General features: G+C 42.9%; 2 protein-coding genes across 3 annotated transcripts in view; one reads left to right on the top strand and one right to left on the bottom strand.

The window, feature by feature from the left end:
* Nucleotides 1-1729: 1729 nt before the first annotated feature.
* On the bottom strand, nucleotides 1730-4102 carry LOC143724565 (zona pellucida sperm-binding protein 3-like). Its single transcript, XM_077217709.1, has 8 exons — nucleotides 3516-4102; nucleotides 2921-3039; nucleotides 2741-2844; nucleotides 2479-2656; nucleotides 2217-2334; nucleotides 2051-2133; nucleotides 1888-1979; nucleotides 1730-1814 (listed from the first exon to the last, which is right to left on the bottom strand). The coding sequence occupies exons 1-8, from the start codon at nucleotides 4053-4055 to the stop codon at nucleotides 1744-1746; spliced, it is 1305 nt and encodes a 434-aa protein (XP_077073824.1). The 5' UTR covers nucleotides 4056-4102; the 3' UTR covers nucleotides 1730-1743.
* A 10293-nt stretch (nucleotides 4103-14395) lies between these two features.
* Nucleotides 14396-22794, top strand: part of l3mbtl1 (L3MBTL histone methyl-lysine binding protein 1) — a 45708-nt gene continuing 37309 nt past the window's right edge. The window contains exons 1-7 of one of the 2 annotated variants that reach the window (XM_077217804.1): nucleotides 14396-14579; nucleotides 14805-14830; nucleotides 15203-15246; nucleotides 15465-15617; nucleotides 15705-15827; nucleotides 16250-16276; nucleotides 19063-19710. In XM_077217804.1, the coding sequence (XP_077073919.1) occupies nucleotides 19646-19710 (65 nt within the window). In that variant the 5' untranslated portion in view covers nucleotides 14396-14579; nucleotides 14805-14830; nucleotides 15203-15246; ... (2 more) ...; nucleotides 16250-16276; nucleotides 19063-19645. Of the gene's footprint in view, nucleotides 14580-14804; nucleotides 14831-15202; nucleotides 15247-15464; nucleotides 15618-15704; nucleotides 15828-16249; nucleotides 16277-19062; nucleotides 22784-22794 lie in introns of both variants that reach the window. The other variant, XM_077217802.1, reaches the window with a different exon arrangement.

Below are 22794 nucleotides of genomic sequence, written 5' to 3'. Positions count from 1 at the left end.
AACGCAATGGCCAATCACAGACATATATATAAAACACAAGAACGCAAGGGCCAAGAATTAAGTGTGAAACCATTAGAAACCCTTTAGTCTTCAGTGCCACCCTTTTCCAGAACTGCAACCTACCTGGAGTCTCCAGAAGTGGAAGGTGTCAGGATCTCAGAGACTTAGGTTAGGGAAAGAATCCAAAAAAATGGCCCCCTATTTAATAAGAATCACAAGCTGAAGTGTAGTAAAATACATGAAGACTGTTTTTTATAGGCTTTATAGACTGACATATTGACAGTGACTCTTGAAGGTCCAGCACCACATCCTCTTGTACCACTGTTTGAAGAATTCATCTTCCAGAATCTGGCACTAAGTTTTGGGAGTTCATTTTTCCATCTCCTACCCTGAAGTCCGTTATGCAGAGATGTACTAAAATTAATGTAAAAGAAAATGTGCCTATTACGCAAACCTGAATATTAGTTTTTTTCATTTCCAGCCTTCATGAACAATTATATATTCACTTAGAAATTATTAAATATACAAAATTAATAGTAGTTAATTTTGCCAAGCCATTTATGTGGCTTGGAATTGGTAGAACGTGCCTGGAAAAAAAATATGATCAGAAAATCAACGTGCCTAATAATTCTGCACGTCCTGTATGTTGACCATTCTTCTAGAAGTGCATTTGTGAGGTCAGGCACTGATGTTGGACGAGAAGGCCTGGCTCCCAGTCTTTGCAAAAATGCACATTTACACACAAACTGACCATCTAATGCAACGTTCAGACGCCCTCTTTATTTTTTAGCTCAACTGTCACAGAATGGAAAGCACAGGATTTTGCCAAAATTCCTATATATTTTTCAATCTCCCGATACATATTCCACCCTCTTTTTTTGGTTTGATCAGACCTTTTATATGGCACGGTAAAACATCCAGAATAAATAATGACAATAGAGTATAATCAGGGGGTCTTAAAGCTACCTGAATTTGAACAACTGGCCCAGATGTTTGGAAGCCACTTCATCTCCTCACAGCTTAAAATAAACCTTTATGAACTAAAGAAAACGTCCCCACAGATTTATATACATGGAATGATAATCTAGTTCCACAGCGTTTCTTACACCACAGAACCCCTTCCACTATGAGGAAACTTTTGTCAAATGGAAAGCTTTCATGGGTGTTAAATAGGGCTGTTTATCACCAAAGTCACAGTACTAAAGTCACTATATGGACCGTCTTGGAACTTAAATTTCTTTTGAGCACTTTAGTAACAGTAATCTGTTTATTGAATAACCAGTGTCATAACTGAAAAAACTATCATAAAATAAGTTAAATGAAATTCAACAAAAAAAGCTTAGAATGGCTATTCCTTCTGCTTTTAAAATCTCTGCCTCAACTGAAATGACAATTAGGGTGAACTATAGTGACACTGAAGCATGTCAACAATACTCAATGACAACAAACACCATAAAAGCAAAAACTGTAACAACTAAAATTGACTTGAACTGTGCAGAAGAGTGTGACAACAGAAAATCTCACTTAACTTTCATACAACCAGTATTTTTTTCTGTTAAAAACTCACTTAGGGTGACTTCGGGAACCCTATCGTTGCATGCTATATGGGACTTGAAAAGTACAGTAGGACTATCAGTTTGATCACATTGGCAGAATAAGGCACTTTTTACAAGTCAAGAGCAGTTAAACCAGACATGAAGCAAAATGACAAGTCAGATGCAATACAGGATTGATTTATCAGTTTTATTGAAAAGCTCTTTTTTGCCCTTGAACCATTAGAGGACCAAGTGAGGCCTTGCCTTCCCACTGAATGCCTAGAGAGAGGAAAAAAGCCAAGTTAGGAGCACTTGAATCAAAATCAACCTTAGATAGAACAAAGCTACCAACCTTCATAGGGAGAAGCAGCAAATTCACCATCAGGACCACATGTTGAGTCACAGCAACCACAAACTTGATCATTACCATCAGCAGCAAACCAACTGCAATAAAACAGACATGGAACCTTCAGCATGAGAAAAGCCATTTAACATAAAATAAAATGCCCCCTTACCCATTGGCAAAGGAACAGGATTTGCGCTGAGCGTCACTAGGTGCAGAAGCAATAGTTGCCTTCAGAATACAAGTTATGTAGATCTGCAAGGGGTGACAGACAAGTCACGAAACCAAAGCAGATGGGGGGAGAAGTCAAATTAACTCATGATATTCATAATACATACAGGAGGACTGTTGCCCTCCTGGAACATAAACGCCTCCAGCTGGAACTGGATCTTGTCAACCTGGGACCGAGGCAAGAAGCGGGAGCTGGAAGCTGTAGTTTTGGCGTCCACAAAGCACCTGACGACAGTCACAAAGAGCAACTCATGAACGTCAACTGTAGAGCTATCTTGATAGCAACTAGACCTTACCCATGACTCTGTGACAAAGTGGTTACAGAACGCAACTTAAACCGTCCTACCGCATCAAGGGCCATGACCTTACCCATGATTCTCAATGAAGGAATATCTTGGAAGAGAGTTCACATCAGGTACTTGAGTGGCCACACAGCGGTCCACAAACACACGCAGAGGCACATGATTGTACTGCTTCACAGATGCCTCGATGTTGATAACGCCGCCCAGGAAATAGGAGTATGAAGGCCTCTGATAGGACCAATCATCTAAACAAAAAAAAAAAACATTTTAGGCACAGCCATAATAGCAAGGGTAAAGGTTTTTTATTGAAAGAAAAAACCTGTACCAACCCATCATGATCTTCAGGGAGAACAGCAAGACTTCTTCACCAGCCTCTGTTGAGGCATAAGGGACCCATGTTGGCCTCAAGGCATCACTGCTTACATTTTGGAACCTGCGGTTCATCAAAGTACCCATTGAATGGTCTGCCAATTACACGAGAAAGTGCAGAAAGTCACAGAGATACTTACCTTTGATAATGGCATTGAACACCAACAATTGCACCATCGGCCCGGGTGATCGGAGTACCTGCAAGCGCCTCAGGGGTGTAGGTAAGAGAGAAGGTGTAGACAAGCTCATCCTCATTCATCTGTAAACAGATTGTGGTTACCAAGAGGGTTATCCCAAAGACTTACATACACCCAAGACCATGCACTCATACAACTATGAATGGGAGAAGGTGCACTGTGCAATATGGTGGAATTCCTAGGGAGCAAAAATCACCAATTAGTAAATTCACATCACCGCAGCTGCCCTCAGAAGTGCCGGTGTTGCCAGAGATAGTCAATGTTTTGGAGACATGCACTAAGGATTGAACATGCACATTGGGGGTTCCAGGTTAAAAACACTATTTATTGTTCTTGTTTCTTAAGTGCCCTTCATACCATTTATGGCATGGTTTACATCAGCTGTTAGTTTGAAGGGCTACTTAAGGCAAGTAGCTTGAAAAATCAGGATTTACCCATTCAAATAAATATAACTTGGTGTTAGCTGCCCTGGCATTGTACAACCAAATGAACTGACTTTTTTTTAAACATAAACCCTTTAAGATTTATATGTTCTTACCATCAGTACACTGTTGCAGTCCTGTAATTCATACTCAAAGATAAGCACTCTTGCCTCAGGATCCTGACCAACAACAGGACATCCACCTAAAGACAAACCAGTTGGCTGGATCAACTGACCATTGCTGAAAAAGTCCTGCTGAACCTCTACGAGAACCCGGTTCTCGCCACATTGAACCGCTACGCTGCTGGGAGTCACGGGTTGCCTCAACTGGAAGTCCACCGCCAACTCGCTCTGCACTTCAGGAACGATGGGATACCTCCAATCCAAAGGCTTCACTGGACCCAGCAACAGCTGCTTCTCCTGAATGCCAAAAGGGTCTTGCGCAAGGCTTTTGGAGACAGGATCCAAAGGACTCTGAGAACCCACTTGCAAAGTGTTCCAGTGCCCTAGTGGAGAAAGGGAAGGACTTCTGGAAGCTGGATCTGATTTTGGCCCCATGCTTCTTGGGCTATGACTGTACCTCAATCTTCCCAAGACATCAGGCAGCTCAAATGCAACAATCACAACCCCCACTAAGACAACTTTCAGGAACCCCATCCTAACAAACTTTGGCACAAGCACCACAACACACACCAGTGCTTGGCTTTGCCATTTTGTACAGCTTTGAGTTATGGTGGCTCCACCCCTTTTACCTTAATTATCCTTGATTCCCCTCTGGACCTGTAGAGTTTATGCATCTTGGGGACCCAACACTCTGCACATTTTTTTATGGGCCTGTCCAAATAACCACACATGCCTCTCACATCTTTGCACAAATAACATGTACAACACTTTGTTTTACTACCAAATTATGTTTAATTTCTCATTCATTTAACTTACAATTTGGTGAATGTTTTCAGTTGCACCTACACTAACTCTCATTAGAGTGTTAGTACAGTATTAGTAGTAATAGTGTGCATCTTGAGACAAAACAATAGCATATTTAATATAGCGTATTGACATATTTTAAGATATGCCAGTGCAAGCTGCTTTGAGTTAAAACAGCTCAAACATGTATTTTAGCCTGCGACTAGGCTTAAGCTTTTTGTGAATACATGGATTAATGTATTAGGCTTGATCAAGATAGTGATTACTTTCCATTGGGTTCAACAGCATTCAGAAGGGCTTTTCACACAGTTAACCCTGGGTCATTGTAAACAATTGGTTACTTGCATAACCCAGGTTCTCTGATAGCATTAAGTGAGGTATCTCACTAAGGGATACGCCCCTTCCGGAGGATACACCCCTAATAGGGCTTCTGTAATTCCTCAGAAGCCCTATTAGATTACGCCAGTCCCAGTTGACTGGCAGACGTGACGTAGTGTCTTGGAGTGGCTACCCCACCCCTTAGTATAAGAGGAGCAACACAACGTCATTACGACATTCAAAACAAGCACACCTCTTCCTCGCTTCACACAGCAAGGAGGGTGATCTGGTGAGACACCTCACTTAATGCTATCAGAGAACCGGGGTTACGCAAGTAACCTATTGTTCTCTTTCAAGCATACGTTTCGGTGTCTCACTATGGGATATCTTAACTCCCGTGTTGCCAGATAGCCTGCCTCGAAGTCTCCTGCCAACCACAGCACCGCCTCCAGGGCTGGACGAGTCATGACTCAACTCCAACGCTCAATACTGCATGTGCTAAAGTTTGAGCTCTAACATGCAGTTTATAAAACCTAGCAAATGTATGCGGGCGAGGACCATTTCGCCGCTTCACAGATATCCTGTATCGTGACTGTAAAGAGAGCCCATGAAGTTGACATTCCCCTTGTTGAGTGTGCACGTAAACCAGCTGGGGGTGTATGACCCTTACTGGAATACGCCAATGACATCGCCTCCACTATCCAGTGCAACAAACGTTGTTTTGTAATCGGCTTCCCTGTACGTGGTTTCACCCAAGATATAAACAGCTATATAATCGCTTTCCCGGAACCCTCTGGTTCTTTCCATGTTAATGCGTAAAGCACGCACTGGGCACAACTCTTTTAGCTTTTGCTGTTTTGACGAAGCAAAAGGTGGTGGATAGAAAGCTCTTAACTCAAAAGGAGTCATAGAATTAACTATTTTGGGCATAAATGCAGGATTAGGCTTCAGAACTGCCCCTGCTACCCCAGGCATGACCTGTGTACATGCTGAATGCACCGAAAGAGCGTGAATCTCACTTACGCGTTTCGCCGAAGCCAAAGCTAACAGCAGCGCCGTCTTAAACAACAATTTTTTTAAATCAATCTTGTCCAGTGGCTCAAATGGGGACATAGAGAGAGCATCAAGAACCAGTGCCAAATCCTATGAAGGGGAAAGCGGCTTTGAAACTGGCAAAGCGCGACGTGCCCTTCATGAACCTACATACTAGAGGATGCTGCCCAGCGGTTTTATTATCAAAACCTATGTGACAAGCAGAAATAGCGGCCAAATACACTTTTATGGTTAAAAACGCTTTTCCTTGGTCTATCAAACCCTAAAGCAGGGTTTGATAGAAAAAAACGCATAAAGGAGAGTGCAGGGCCAATCGTGTGCCAGCGCGTCTATCCCAAAAGGCACATTCTGACCTTTCAGGGAGAAAAACAGAGGACACTGTGCATTGTCGTGGGACGCGTACAGATCCACTGTCGCCCTGCCGTATATTCCTCAGATCTGTTCGACCACCTGCCTGTTCAATTTCCACTCCCCGTAGAATGGATTGCCCCGGGACAGCAGATCTGCACCCTGGTTCATGGCACCCTGTACGTGCGTCACTCTCAGGGATGAAAGATAGGCATTGCTCCACAAAATCAGTTTGCGTGCCAGCATGTGCAAGGGAAGTGATCTGTGGCCTCCCTGTCGATTTATATAAGCCACAATTGTAGTGTTGTCCGTGCTCACGAGAACATGATGTCCTTTCAGAAAAGGGAGAAAATGCATCAACGTCAGAAACACGGCAGCATTTCCAGATAGTTTATGTGAAGATTGGTCACATAGAAGATTGGATGATGACCCCATCTTCCATTCACTATCCTGCCCTCGTAAAATGCCCCCCCAACCGGACAATGACACGTCCGTCGTTATGACTTTTCCGGCTTGAACCACGCCCATGGGTACCCCTTGAACCAGAAAGGTTGTGTGTTTCCACTGGTGCAGTGCAAAGACTGCCTCTGACGTCTCTCTCACTCTCCTTCGGGAGTGCCTTAATGGGTCCAACCTCAGAGACACTAACCAGCGCTGAAATTCTCTCATAAACAGTCTGCCCTAAGGACATAACTATTAGGGCTGAGGCCATCAGTCCCAGTAGCCTGAGGCATGTTCGGAAAGACACATTTTTCCCCCTCTGAAATTCGGCCAGACATCGGGTGAATTTTTCCACCCTGCCCTCTGACAGTCGCGCTCTGAAGGTCACTGAGTCCAGTGACAGCCCCAGATATGTTATAGACTGTGCGGGAATCAAAACACTCTTTTCGGTGTTCAGTTTTAAGCCCAGTTTCTGTATGTGTTCCAGAAGCATGATTGTGTGATCTCTCACTTCTCGCTCTGTTTGAGCTGTCATCAACCAATCGTCTATGTAAGAAGCGAGACGAATGCCTTTTTCCCTGAGCGGGGTCAGAGCCGCTTCTGTTCACTTTATAATTACTCTCGGGCTGAGAGACATGCCAAATGGCAGGACCAGGTATGTCACTCCGAGGAAAGCAAACCTTAGGAATTTCCTGTGGGGTGGGTATATCTTTATCTGAAAATATGCGTCCTTCAGGTCGATTGATGTAAACCAATCGCCAGGGAACACCAGTTTTAGTAGTGTAGAATGAGTGAGCATTCTGAATTGTACTTCCTTAAAGAGATAGTTCACCCAAAAATGAAAATTCTGTCAGTATTTACTCACCCTCATGTTGTTCCAACCCCGTAAGACCTTCGTTCATCTTCAGAACACGAATTAAGATATTTTTTGATGAAATCTGAGAGCTGGATCACTCCTCCATAGGCTTCAAAAGGATTGAAACTTGCTGGCCCTGTCCTCGAAAAGTTATGAAAGACATCGTTAAAATAGTCCAAGTGACTACAGTGGCTCAATCTTAAGTTTATCAAGCGACGAGAATACTTTTTGTGCACAAAAACAAACAAAAATAACGACTGTATTTCAACTATAAATTTCCTTCTATGTTGGCCTCTAGTCAGTTAACTTTAATAGCGCCTTTTCCGTGGGTCCTGCCGCAGCGAGGAGTTGTGCTGGGTGCGCAGGCCGGGGGAGGAATGGAGAGTCCTTGAAGTCTTCCTCTTCGTCAGAGAGAAGAAAATCCGATTGCCCCTCTTCCTCGAAATCAAGCGCGTCCTCTTTCTCATCCGTGCTGAGCAGACTGGGAAGAGGCATGCACACATCGAGCTGCTCACTCCACGATAGAGCTGCCATGGTGGGCAGCTCTACAGGAGTGGATACCTGCGGAGTGGGAGCTGGCGCAGGGCTAGGTGTCATAAGGGCATCCTGGCCCAACAGGCTAGCTTGGCGTGCTAGTCTGCAATGAAGGCTCTTCATGGTAAAGCGATTCTCGATCGCTAATTGAGCATGTTTCAGCCCGAGACATGCAGAGCAGACCTGGTGTGTGTCCTTGCATGAAATTGTATTCCCGCAGGAACAGAGTCGCACGGAATCTCCCTCACTAGCCGGGATAGTCTGCATTGCTGCAGCCATCGTAGTGTCGAACAATCCTTGCAATCGGCTGGAATGCTAATCGGGGTAGTCAGGCAAAAAACGGCGTGGTGGCCAGTAATTCGTACGGAAGTTCGTAGAAAGTTTGTAGGCTTCTAGGCTTCTGTGTGAAGCGATAAGAGGTTTTTGAATGTCGAAATGACGTTGGGTAATGACGCTCTTCTTATACTGAGGGTTGGGGTAGCCACTCCCAGACACTAGATCACGTCTGCCAGCCAACCGGGGCTGGTGTAATGTAATAGGGCTTCTGAGGAATACGCGGAAGGGGCGTATCCCATAGTGAGACACAGAAACGTATGCTTGAAAGAGAACCTTGGGTTAACAATCCTGCTTCATGTTTCACACTGCTCGTAATTTACCCAGGGTTACAGGGGCACTTCACTCATTTGCATTAAGCTTTGTATGGTTAAAAAGTGGGAGCCACTCTCCACTCTCCCACTCTCGTGCTCCAATAATGGCAACAACGGTCGACTACGCCACCCCAGAATGGGGACTAACCGCCCTAAGGGCGCACAGGTTCGTCATCTAGGACGTGGGTAAAGAGACGTGGGGCAACATATAGAAAAATAGACTTTTTATTTCTCTCATCAGCACTTCATAATAAATAGTTAAAAAGTCACAAGATTCTCAGAATCAATTTTACAGTAACGTTCATGCAGTTTGCATCAGAAACACATTACAACAAACCTATATCTAAATTTAACTAATGGACCAGCAGTGGAGGTTCCTGGAGGTACAGGCTAGCTGCCAAATTCCTGGGTAGCTTGCCCCACACACACGTGAAGATTGGATGCAAGAAAACACAGCCTAGGTGTATATCACCACACACGATAGCAGCTAGCCCTCCCTCTCCAGAAACCTCCAGCTCCTGCAAAGAAAATAACACAATATAAATGTACAACAGTAACAAGAAAGCACAAAAAGAAACATACAAATAACTGTTCTCGTAAGGGAGAACAGTTAAAAAAAAAACACATTTCACTCAGCCGTTATACATTACAATGCCCAGAGTGAATTGTGCACCATAACAAAATAACAAACATTCATAAAGAAACTCCATGTACTGATGCACAATCAGAAGATCAAGCAGGCGGCAGCTGGTGAAGACAGACCATGTCACGAAGACTGCTGCGTGAGGAAACTTCAGGAGACGAAAAGCAGGTTAACAGTCTTTAATGAAAAAACAAGGCAGAGCCGAAACGGCCGATCAACAGAAATGTCTCAAAATGTTCGTGAAGAAACAGAGAAGCGCTCGCAGCAGGTCTCGTGGACTGGAGAAGCGCAGATCCCTCACACCTCTTCTGGACTCAACACAGGTAACCGCTGATCTGGTAAAGTAGTAGGTGGATAACTGACAACTGGACTAGACAGGACATAACAAATAACAGGAGATCAATAGCGGTAACAAACGTGACGGTCAACAATAATCCGACAAACTAGAGTGGAACACAAGAGACTAGAAATAGAGAGAAGCTAATGAAATGATAGAGAACAGGTGCGATAATGAGAAGATGAGAAACAGCTGGGGAAGATAAGTGAATGAAGAGTGAGAGCGAACAAAAGGGAACAGATACAGAGAATGACCAGAAGAGGGAGACAGAGACCAATAAAACACGAGAAGGGAACCAGGATCATGACAGTACCCCCTCCTCAAAGTGCGCCCCCTGGCGCACTCAAAGAGGAAGACTGACGAGAGCGAAAGAATTCGTCGATGAGCGAGCGGTCCAGGACATCCCGGGCGGGAATCCAGCTTCTCTCCTCAATACCATAACCCTCCCAGTCGACCAAAAACTGATGGCCACGACCACAAGGACGGACATCAAGGATCTTACGGACCCGGTAGACTGGGGAGCCCTCGACACGAACCGGAGGGTTAACAGGGCGGGGGGGTGGGCGAACAACGGGCTTGAGAGAAGAGACATGAAACACGGGGTGAACACGGCGGAGATTGGATGGCAATCTGAGCCTCACAGAGACAGGGCTAAGGACCTGAATTATGCGATAGGGCCCAATAAATTTGGGAGCCAGTTTACGAGACGGATACTGGAGAGGGAGATTGGCGGTGGAAAGCCACACTCTTTGACCAATGACATAACGGGGACTCTTGATACGACGTCTGTTAGCGGACCGACGGGTGATGGAGCGAGACCTTAAAAGAGCGGATCTCACCGTCCTCCAGGTTCGTTTGCAGCGTTGGATAAACGTATTTACAGATGGAACATTAGATTCCGGACTCGAGGAAGGAAAGAGAGAGGGTTGGTACCCTAAACAGCTCTGAAAAGGAGACAGGCCGGTGGCGGACGAGGGAGCGGAATTGAACGCGTACTCTGCCCATGGAAGTTGCTCAGACCAGGAGGCAGGGTTGCGGTACGCGAGGCTTCGCAGAATTCGGCCAATGGTCTGATTAGCGCGTTCAGCTTGTCCATTGGTCTGGGGGTGAAAACCCGAGGAAAGGCTGACCGTGGCTCCGATGAGGCGACAGAACTCTTTCCAAAACAGGGAAGCGAACTGTGGCCCTCTATCGGATACGATATTCTCAGGGAGACCGTGGATCTTAAAAATGTGATCGACAACAATTTGGGCGGTCTCCTTGGCGGAGGGAAGCTTTGGAAGAGGGACAAAGCGAGCCGCTTTCGAAAATCGATCGACGACAGTAAGAATTACAGTCTTTCCACCCGAAGGAGGAAGTCCTGTAATAAAATCAAGGCCAATCTGAGCCCACGGACGTGACGGAACAGGCAACGGTCTAAGGAGACCAGTGGGAGGTCTATTACTAACCTTAGTCTGAGCACAGACAGGACATGCCGCAATGAAACGACGGATATCACGTTCCCGAGTGGGCCACCAAAATTTCTGAGACACAGACGCAATAGTACCCCTAACCCCAGGATGGGCGAAAAGCTTGGAGGAGTGGCCCCACTGAAGAACGGCACGACGAGCGGAGGGGGGAACAAATAATGAACCCTTAGGGCAGCCACGAGGAGTTATTGCGTGAGAAAGCGCGCGCTTGACGGTTCGTTCTATTCCCCAAGTAACAGCCCCTACCACTCGTTCCTGAGGAAGGATAGACTCAATGGGTGACGACTCGGGGGAGGAGAATTGACGAGACAGCGCGTCAGGCTTTAAATTCTTAGAACCAGGGCGGTAGGAGAGGGAGAAATCGAAACGAGCAAAGAATAGAGAAAATTGCCCTCGGAACCAGAGTCAATAAGAGCCTGACAATCTATAGAAGAGTCGGACCAGCGGAGATGAACAGAAAAAGTAGTCCGAGAAGGCGGCGGAGGGCTTAGAGAAGATGCGCTCACCAGTAACCCTCGCTTTACTGGGGAGCTTTGTCCTTTAAAAGGACAGGAGGTGACGAAATGGTTGTTAGCGGCGCAATAAAGACACAGACGGTTCATAATTCGACGCTGGCGTTCTGAAGCAGAGATCCGGATTCCACCCAGCTGCATGGGTTCCTGGTCCGCCGCAGGTGCAGTAGCAGGGAAGCCGAAAGACGATGAGAGAGAAGGCGGGGCCGCTGGACGTGCTCGTCGACGCAACTCAAAACGTTCCTCCACACGTAGAGCCAAATCAATGAGGGGGTTGAGGAAAGATGGTATCTCACGAGCCAGAACCTCATCCCTGATCTCGGCGTTTAACCCATCGACAAAGCGCGCTACCAGCGCGGGCTCGTTCCAGCCACAAGAGGTAGAGAGCGTGCGGAATTCCACCGAGAAGTCGGCGACAGAGCGTCTTCCCTGACGCAGAGTGGATAACTGACGAGAAGCCTCCGGTCCCCGCACCGGACGGTCGAACACTCGTAACATCTCGTCCTTAAAAAGGGAATAACTGTCGAGGCAGATTGCTTCGGAATTCCAGACCGCTGTTCCCCACTCACGAGCCCGTCCCTTGAGAAGTGAGATGATGTAGGCTATGCGAGTCCGTTGTTCAGAATAAGTGTGTGGCTGAAGCGAAAACACAATTTCACATTGGGTTAGAAAAGACATGCACTCGGTAGGCTCACCCGTATAGCAGGGGGGATTATTCACACGTGGCTCGGAAGCGGAGGAATCAGAGGACCGGACCGGATCTGTTCGAAGAAGATGAAACTGCCCAGACAAATCAGACATCTGGGAAGCCAGCGTCTCAATAGGTGCAGTTATTCCACCTTGCTACATATATATATATATATATATATATATATATATATATATATATATATATATTGGACAAATCAAATTGGACAAATATAAAGCCAGATGGGAACATTGATTTAGACATTAAGAAGCAGAAACGTGGGGTGAATTTTGTAAGTCAAGTCAAGTCACATTTATTTATATAGCGTTTTCTACAATACAGTTTGTTGCAAAGCAGCTTTACAGACATAACAGGAAAATAATGTTGTGATAATATTGTTAATATAAAATTAAATGTCCCTAACTAAGCAAGCCAAAAGCCAAGACAATGTTAGGATGTAAGGATGGAGTAGGATGTGGTGGAGGGAGCTTTAGTGTATACTGTTTGCACTAAATTAGCTCCTTATATCATGAAATATGCATTTTTGTGCTATAAGTTTACTCCTTTTCTACAATAAACTTGCTCTTCTGGATGTCTGATAATGGTTTCTGCTCCACCTCACTGAAGCTGATCAGATCATCTGCTGAATCAAACACTCTCTCTCTTTCAGCTTCAGTTTCACACCAGATGCAAACCAACACTAAGAGTGTAATATATATATATATCAAACCAACACTAAGAGTGTATATATATATATATATATATATATATATATCAACCCAACACTAAGAGTGTATATATATATATATATATCAACCCAACACTAAGAGTGTATATATATCAACCCAGCACTAAGAGTGTATATATATATCAACCCAACACTAAGAGTATATATATATATATATCAACCCAACACTAAGAGTGTATATATATCAACCCAGCACTAAGAGTGTATATATATATCAACCCAACACTAAGAGTGTATATATATCAACCTAACATTAAGAGTGTATATATATCAACCCAACACTAAGAGTGTATATATATCAACCCAGCACTAAGAGTGTATATATATCAACCCAACACTAAGAGTGTATATATATATCAACATATCAACCCAACACTAAGAGTGTATATATATCAACCCAGCACTAAGAGTGTATATATATCAACCCAACACTAAGAGTGTATATATCAACCCAGCACTAAGAGTGTATATATATATCAACATATCAACCCAACACTAAGAGTGTATATATATATCAACCCAACACTAAGAGTGTATATATATATCAACATATCAACCCAAAACTAAGAGTGTATATATATATATCAACCCAACACTAAGAGTGTATATATATATCAACATATCAACCCAACACTAAGAGTGTATATATATATATCAACCCAGCACTAAGAGTGTATATATATATCAACATATCAACCCAACACTACGAGTGTATATATATATCAACCCAACACTAAGAGTGTATATATATATCAACCCAACACTAAGAGTGTATATATATATCTCAACCCAACACTAAGAGTGTGTATATATATCAACCCAACACTAAGAGTGTATATATATATCAACCTAACACTAAACGTATATATATATATATATATATATATAAGAAGCCTGGATATAGGGCTATAATGGATATATAGCCTTTTTAAATTTAACAAGAAATGTATTTACTGGGTAGTCTCTATCAAAGATGTTAAAACTTATTTCCTTAACTTTATTTACTAATAAATATTTGTTTGGTAAAGTCCAGATTGCCTTCCATAATAAACCTTCCACCAGTCTATTCCAATAAACAATACAGTTTGGCCTGGTAACAATGTCTTTTTGAAATAAAGAACGAATAGTTTTATTAAAATTTAAAAATCCAGGGCAATCAGCAGTTGGTGTAATTTACAGCATGTTGACCAGATATAATACAAAATATGTTTGTTTTTTTTCGGTTTTTTTTTTCCCTTTTTCAATATTTTGGAAATAGTCAAATGTACATACAAAAAAGGCATTGTACAAACAATATTAACAGTTTTTAATATGTATTTATTATGTCTATGGTGTTGACAGCTCTACGTGTCAAGCTTTCTGCTCTGGCTTTCTGTCCATTCTCCAGTCCAGTAGGTGGCGGTAATGCACCTTTAAGTTGGTTTGCCAACCACCAAAGAAGAAGAAGAAAATGCGACAACCACGTGATCTGGCGTCATACATGTGCGCAAAGCAAGCAGCTCAGCCATCTTTTATTTTTATTTTATTAATACAAAGCTTTTTAAACCGCTATCGATTGATCCGCTTGAAGGTGTGATATGATCTTTATAGACTGTAGTCTGAGACTAGAGAACTGACGGAGATTTGACTGCTTTACATCCACATCATCTGTTTGTGGCAGGTCAGTAGATATGTCTTTCTGTATTAAACGGGTTATTACCTTATCAAAATCACCATGGTAACCATAGTTTACACTGAAATGCCATAGTTATTGTTCCAACTGTAAAATAAATGTATTAATTTGAGATGAAGCTGTAAGAAGCCTTCACAATCCTTAATTAAATAACAATTGTATAGTCTTTGGTATTTGCTATTAATTCTATTTTTATATGTATATATTTTTTAGGCCCTGGAAGTAAATAGTCATGACAGGTGAGTGTGATGCATTTAATAAAAACTTTTAAAATAAGACGATGGTTCACAAGATCGACTTGAATTATAATTAGAATCAAAGGATGAGTTTGCAATGCAATGCATATGAAGTATAGTGTGTGTAGATAGACTTCAGATGGGTTTGTTAATTTTGTAGTCCTAAAACTATTAGGAATTTCATAATGTGTTTAACATTACTTTAGTCTAGACTCAGTCTTGCCTCAAATGTGAATTTTAAAGCCGCTGCATTGTTTAAATATAGAAGTTACTCATTTGGACGGTAAATGGTGAAACTAAATGGCACGAAAGTTTGTCTAGTAAGAAACATACATATTATTAATGCAACACAATTTCTTTTTTTCTTTTCTTAAGCAACTTGTGGTAAACTTGCAGCATGGAATATCTATGGCACAATGGTAGGCTGGGTTCAATCCTGCAACTATTGAGTGAACAGCCATGATCGTGAACCGATCTGCTACACAACCAATGAACCATAATCAGAATATATATTCACTAGCAGTTCAGGCACTGATACAGTGAAACACCCCACCACTATCTCAAGGGATCAATATGCAGTGGAGATGGTTCTATAAAGCTTGCATTTCATATATTTATTTTTACTCTTTGTTTACAGAGAGAATATTTGTGTTTGTTGATGAAGAGGAGCTTTTCAGTGTGATGAAGGACCTTGACTGTCTCTACTGTAGGAATCCAGTTACTGCATCTAAACATCACCTCAAAAAAAGACATCTCAGATTCGCTATATATTATAAAGATTCTGGCATTGGTAATTAAACACATTTCTTCAGTAGTTTTGCGCAGAGATGATATTCTGCAGCCGTTCTCGGCTCTAACGCTGTGTTGTTTGTGACAGGGAAGTTTTCCATCCCCTGTTACTGTGCTGATGGAGGGCATGGCCGGAGCCACTGGCATTGCCCAATGTGCATGAAAATACTGCAAAGGACAAAGGATTACAAAATCCACATTACCAACCATGGTTTGTGCCTATTTAAATACATTATTGAATTATCTTTGAGGAGTGGACTGTACTTTTACTTGCTATATTGTATGATTGAAGATGAATGTAATATCTTATCTGAATAGGGATGTATACATATGTTTCTCTATTGTTTGGACTTACTCGTGTATCATTATTGGTGTTGTCCCTATTATAGAATAAAAGAAAACTTTTTAAGATTTAAGTTTATCATCTACACCGGCCATCTTTGTCTAGCTTCTGTTTGCTGTTTCACTGCATTCTGGGATGTTTTTAAACATTATTAAAATGTACGCTGAAAGGATATTTTTCACTATATGTATAATTACTGTATAACTTTTTCTCATTGCTTTTTGTTCTCTGAGTAAAAAGCCTGCAGTTATTAACATCCTTCAATTCTGATCTGTTTCATGTAATCGCAGGTGTTGAGATGACAGACAAATCCACAGGTGAGAAATGGCATTTAATCATTTTCACTGATGTTTATCCATTGATTTAATTAATGGCTGTGTCCAAAACCGCAGAAACTGCCCAGTCGTTCAGTAGTGACTGAAAGTCGGCATTGAGCGGACGTCTTTTCTTCTTAATTGTGCTGTATATATATATCCGAGTGACAAAGCTTTTGTTGTGGTTTACTATTAGACGTTCTGATGTGAGTGACAGGTTGCCCCGCCCTCGCGCCAGTGATGATGTCATCAGAGAAGTTATTTAGATTAGAGATTACAAGTCACATGAATTTTTCCCACACAGATTCAGGTTAAATTGATCATGCAAATTCAGCGTGCTGACCGCACACACCTGACGTGTGACTAAAGACAACAGAACCCATTATAATCAGTGATGCTGTGCGACAGGACAAATCCCCAACAGTAAACTAACGATCCGCTAATGAAGAACAAATGGATTAGCAATGGCTTCTTTGTCGTGGCCAGTGTACGAAACACTATGTACGATTTTTTTAATCAAAATATCCCAAAACCACTAGATTCTAGAACAATGTTATTTACTTTGTTGTTTTGTGAACTTACATTATCCCAAATGTTTCTAAGAATGTTTAAATCCAGAGAAATAAGCAGATTTTACCAGGACACGGACCGTGCGGCGCCTATCAGTGACATCATACCCGCGTTACTTTGTTTTTATTTTGTAGAAACCATGGAAACACCAAAGATGCTTTAATATAATATGTTTTATTAGACAGGTGAGGAGCTGTTTGGATACATTTTCTACAGAAAACTGATCATTGTTATACAGCTCAACACAGTTAGTCTTCTTGTTTAAATCTATTGCCATATTCTAGTATCCAAATCTAGTCTCTCATTAGCAATCGCTCCAGCGGCCTCGTTCCACTCCAACGGCTTTCGTGACGTTAATAAATCTTTAATACATTACCGGTCATCCATGAATATGATTTTTGCATATTTAAGAAATTTTGCATTTATATATAATGTATATTATATATAAATATTTTATATGAAAATAACACATTTTTCTTAAATATATACATGCATATGTGTGTGTATTTAATTATACACCGTACACATATATATTATGTTAACACAAACTTTTATTTTGGGTGCGATTAATCACGTTTAATCGTTGCCCAGCGCTAATAGTTATATAATAAAATTCTTAAATGATACAATTTAATTGCATCTTAAATAAATAAAAGAGCAAGAAAAGCTGCATAATAGCTTCAGCTGCGAGGTTTCTCTGAATAACGCAGATATCCGTGTGTGTACAGCTGGCTAATGAGAGCTCTGTAGTCTGGGTGTAAAGGTGTTTATTGTGGGAACTGGTGGACTGGCACACCGGCGTCGCTCAAGGATCAGGCGAGAGTTTGATGAGAGTGACGAAAGGCTGTGAGGAAAGTGTTTGTGGAAAGCCCTTATATGGAAATGTGTGCTCATTTACAATACTCCAAATTCACTAACATCAGAAAGATGTCAAAGGGGTCATTGGGTGCAAAATGAGCAGTTGCTCATTATCATTTAAAGAGACATGCACCGAAACGGGTCGCTGAGAACAGAGCTGTTTTTCAGGAAGTAAAAAGGTGTTGTTTTACACAACCATTGAGGAATTTTGGCTAAAGTATGTTACAAACTTTACATGAACACCCTAAAGAATGATACCAACTTCTGGAAAACGGGCATCCGATGAGCCCGTTAAACCCTGTAAGTAATCCCCCCCCCCCCCCTCTTATTTTTGAATATTCATGAAAATGCACATTCTGAACTTAAATGGTTATAACTCACGAATGCATTGGAATATAGATGTAAGATAGTTCTTGTTCTAAACGACATTTGGCAGATTTTTTTACAAGTGAAATAAATTAAGAAAGTGAAACAGAAAAAGTTATAGAAGTTAAAATAAAATTATAAAATTTAATTATTCATATTTTATATAAAATATATATTTTCAAAACATGTTGGACTCTAAAACTGCAAAAAAATCAAAGCCACACTCTTCCACTAGGTGAACACCAGACTCCATTACTGCACATATAACAGCGCCTCCATTTCCACATGTGTTTTGAGTGATCTGAACCATTATTTCAACAATTTTCATACAATTTATGAAGTAGACATCCTATTCAGAAGTAGTATGGGAAGTCTGGCAGATTTTGATATGAATTCAACCTCTAATAAACACACAAAAAGAGTACGTATGTGTGTTATCGCTCGCAGCTGCATCTCAAATGGTGAATCTATTATTTTTTTCTTTATATTTAAAACATTTTCAGACCTTTTTTTCAAAAAAAAAAAAAAATTTAATGGATGTTATCTTTTGAACTCTTGGCATGAAAACAAACTTAGGTTTCTACCATTCTTTCATGATTTTTCATGTTCATTACTATTTCAAAATAAAGGTCTGAACACGCCTTATGAGTATGGAATATTCTTGTTGCAAATTGATAAATTATGGCTCCTCTGTAATTTATTTTGAAAATCAGTAACCAAATATGGAAACCAGAGATTGTAAGCTTTCAAATGATATATATTTTGCCAAGATTACTTTAGGTTTAGTATAGGATATTACTGTTTTGAATATGTAATGGCTATGGGCCCACCGGTGGGCCGGTACGAACGTGTTGTGAATTAGGCGGAGATTCTTCATGAGAAGTGCGTACAAATGTGAAATAATCCAAGCAATTATTAGTGAATGAGACCCATTTTCCCTCCAGAAGCAGGATTGGACAAATAGCCCTGGCCTTAACCGTTTTCCCCTTTTCCAGTTGAGCTGCAACCCACAACAGTCCTGATGGAGACCCTGCAAACAGACACTGACGACAGGACAACAGGGGACAAGTCTTCATGCCCGAAGTGTGGAGTCCACTTCACCACCACATCCAACCTGAGGCGGCACGAGAGGCTCCAGCACTGCCAGGACCAGCAGCCCATGTTATGCGTAGATGCCAAAAACGCCATCTACGTCACGCCCAAGGACCAGCATGGACCACGAGTGCCCGTCCACATCCGAAAGTCCTTCTCCTTACAGATCCTGCTCTGCGAGCTGGAGGAATGCTGGGATTTCATGAAAGCGCAGGCGCAGAGAGGGAACCCAGGGAGAGAGTGCCGTCACCTGATGAGAACGAGCCTCGCTCGGCCCTACACGCCCCCCCCTCCGCTGTGTGTGCGCTCGCTGGAGGACATGGCCCGCAGACGCCTGCTGTCCAGGACACACACACAGCAGTGCCAGGAGATACACACCAGGGCGGGTTTGGACGGGGTCGATTGTGTGTACCCTGTGTTTTGGGGGGAGCACGCGCTCTCCGAGAAATGTGTGTACTTCTCTGTGTACACCGGCTTTAAGGACAAATGGTGTCAGTTTGGGAGGACACGCGTCTCGTTCGACTCCAGGTCCGGCAGCTGGAAGTGTCTGTGTGAGTTTAAGAGAAGCCTCTGCGTACACAAGTGTTTGTCCATGTGGTGGCTATTCCAGGAGCATCCCGAGCTGATGGGAAACGCCCTGGATGTGAGCGATGATGACGGTGTGGGAGTGCTGGAGGAGGAGGAGGAGGAGGGGGGGGTTAAAGAGGGGGAGGGGGACGACATCTGCTAGTGTCATCCGTCACAACTACACAACAGTCTCATCCGTCACAACTACACAACAGTCTCATCCGTCACAACTACACAACAGTGTCATCCGTCACAACTACACAACAGTCTCATCCGTCACAACTACACAACAGTGTCATCCGTCACAACTACACAACAGTCTCATCCGTCACAACTACACAACAGTGTCATCCGTCACAACTACACAACAGTCTCATCCGTCACAACTACACAACAGTGTCATCCGTCACAACTACACAACAGTGTCATCCGTCACAACTACACAACAGTGTCATCCGTCACAACTACACAACAGTGTCATCCGTCACAACTACACAACAGTGTCATCCGTCACAACTACACAACCGTGTCATCCGTCACAACTACACAACAGTCTCATCCGTCACAACTACACAACAGTGTCATCCGTCACAACTACACAAGTCTCATCCGTCACAACTACACAACAGTCTCATCCGTCACAACTACACAACAGTGTCATACGTCACAACTACACAACAGTGTCATCCGTCACAACTACACAACAGTCTCATCCGTCACAACTACACAACAGTCTCATCCGTCACAACTACACAACAGTGTCATCCGTCACAACTACACAACAGTCTCATCCGTCACAACTACACAACAGTGTCATCCGTCACAACTACACAACAGTCTCATCCGTCACAACTACACAACAGTGTCATCCGTCACAACTACACAACAGTCTCATCCGTCACAACTACACAACAGTGTCATCCGTCACAACTACACAACAGTGTCATCCGTCACAACTACACAACAGTGTCATCCGTCACAACTACACAACAGTGTCATCCGTCACAACTACACAACAGTGTCATCCGTCACAACTACACAACCGTGTCATCCGTCACAACTACACAACAGTCTCATCCGTCACAACTACACAACAGTGTCATCCGTCACAACTACACAAGTCTCATCCGTCACAACTACACAACAGTCTCATCCGTCACAACTACACAACAGTGTCATACGTCACAACTACACAACAGTGTCATCCGTCACAACTACACAACAGTCTCATCCGTCACAACTACACAACAGTCTCATCCGTCACAACTACACAACAGTCTCATCCGTCACAACTACACAACAGTCTCATCCGTCACAACTACACAAGTGTCATCCGTCACAACTACACAACAGTCTCATCCGTCACAACTACACAACAGTCTCATCCGTCACAACTACACAACAGTCTCATCCGTCACAACTACACAACAGTCTCATCCGTCACAACTGTCATCCGTCACAACTACACAACAGTGTCATCCGTCACAACTACACAACAGTCTCATCCGTCACAACTACACAACAGTCTCATCCGTCACAACTACACAACAGTGTCATCCGTCACAACTACACAACAGTGTCATCCGTCACAACTACACAAGTGTCATCCGTCACAACTACACAAGTGTCATCCGTCACAACTACACAAGTGTCATCCGTCACAACTACACAACAGTGTCATCCGTCACAACTACACAACAGTCTCATCCGTCACAATGTCATCCGTCACAACTACACAACAGTGTCATCCGTCACAACTACACAACAGTCTCATCCGTCACAACTACACAACAGTGTCATCCGTCACAACTACACAACAGTGTCATCCGTCACAACTACACAACAGTGTCATCCGTCACAACTACACAACAGTGTCATCCGTCACAACTACACAAGTGTCATCCGTCACAACTACACAACAGTGTCATCCGTCACAACTACACAACAGTCTCATCCGTCACAATGTCATCCGTCACAACTACACAACAGTGTCATCCGTCACAACTACACAAGTGTCATCCGTCACAACTACACAACAGTGTCATCCGTCACAACTACACAACAGTGTCATCCGTCACAACTACACAACAGTGTCATCCGTCACAACTACACAACAGTGTCATCCGTCACAACTACACAACAGTGTCATCCGTCACAACTACACAACAGTGTCATCCGTCACAACTACACAACAGTGTCATACGTCACAGCTACACAACAGTGTCATACGTCACAACTACACAACAGTGTCATCCGTCACAACTACACAACAGTGTCATCCGTCACAACTACATAACAGTGTCATCGTCACAACTACACAACAGTCGTCCGTCACAACAGTGTCATCCTTCACAACTACACAACAGTGTCATCCGTCACAACTACACAACAGTGTCATCCGTCACAACTACACAACAGTGTCATCCGTCACAACTACACAAGTGTCATCCGTCACAACTACACAACAGTCTCATCCGTCACATTTACACAACAGTGTCATCCGTCACAACTACACAACAGTCTCATCCGTCACAACTACACAACAGTCTCATCCGTCACAACTACACAACAGTGTCATCCGTCACAACTACACAACAGTGTCATCCGTCACAACTACACAACAGTGTCATCCGTCAAAACTACACAACAGTCTCATCCATCACAACTACACAACAGTCTCATCCGTCACAACTACACAACAGTCTCATCCGTCACAACTACACAACAGTGTAATCGGTCACAACTACACAACAGTGTCATCCGTCACATTTACACAACAGTGTCATCCGTCACAACTACACAACAGTGTCATCCGTCACAACTACACAAGTGTCATCCGTCACAACTACACAACAGTGTCATCCGTCACAACTACACAACAGTGTCATCCGTCACAACTACACAACTGTGTCATCCGTCACAACTACACAACAGTGTCATCCGTCACAACTACACAACAGTGTCATCCGTCACAACTACACAAGTGTCATCCGTCACAACTACACAAGTGTCATCCGTCACAACTACACAACAGTGTCATCCGTCACAACTACACAAGTGTCATCCGT

This window comes from Siphateles boraxobius, unplaced genomic scaffold (genome assembly GCF_051911475.1).
Source record: "Siphateles boraxobius isolate OS27281-9 unplaced genomic scaffold, OSU_SipBor_1 76, whole genome shotgun sequence".
Taxonomy (NCBI): domain Eukaryota; kingdom Metazoa; phylum Chordata; class Actinopteri; order Cypriniformes; family Leuciscidae; genus Siphateles; species Siphateles boraxobius.
Note: the sequence above shows the minus strand (reverse complement) of the source record. Positions and strands in the feature narration are given on the sequence as shown.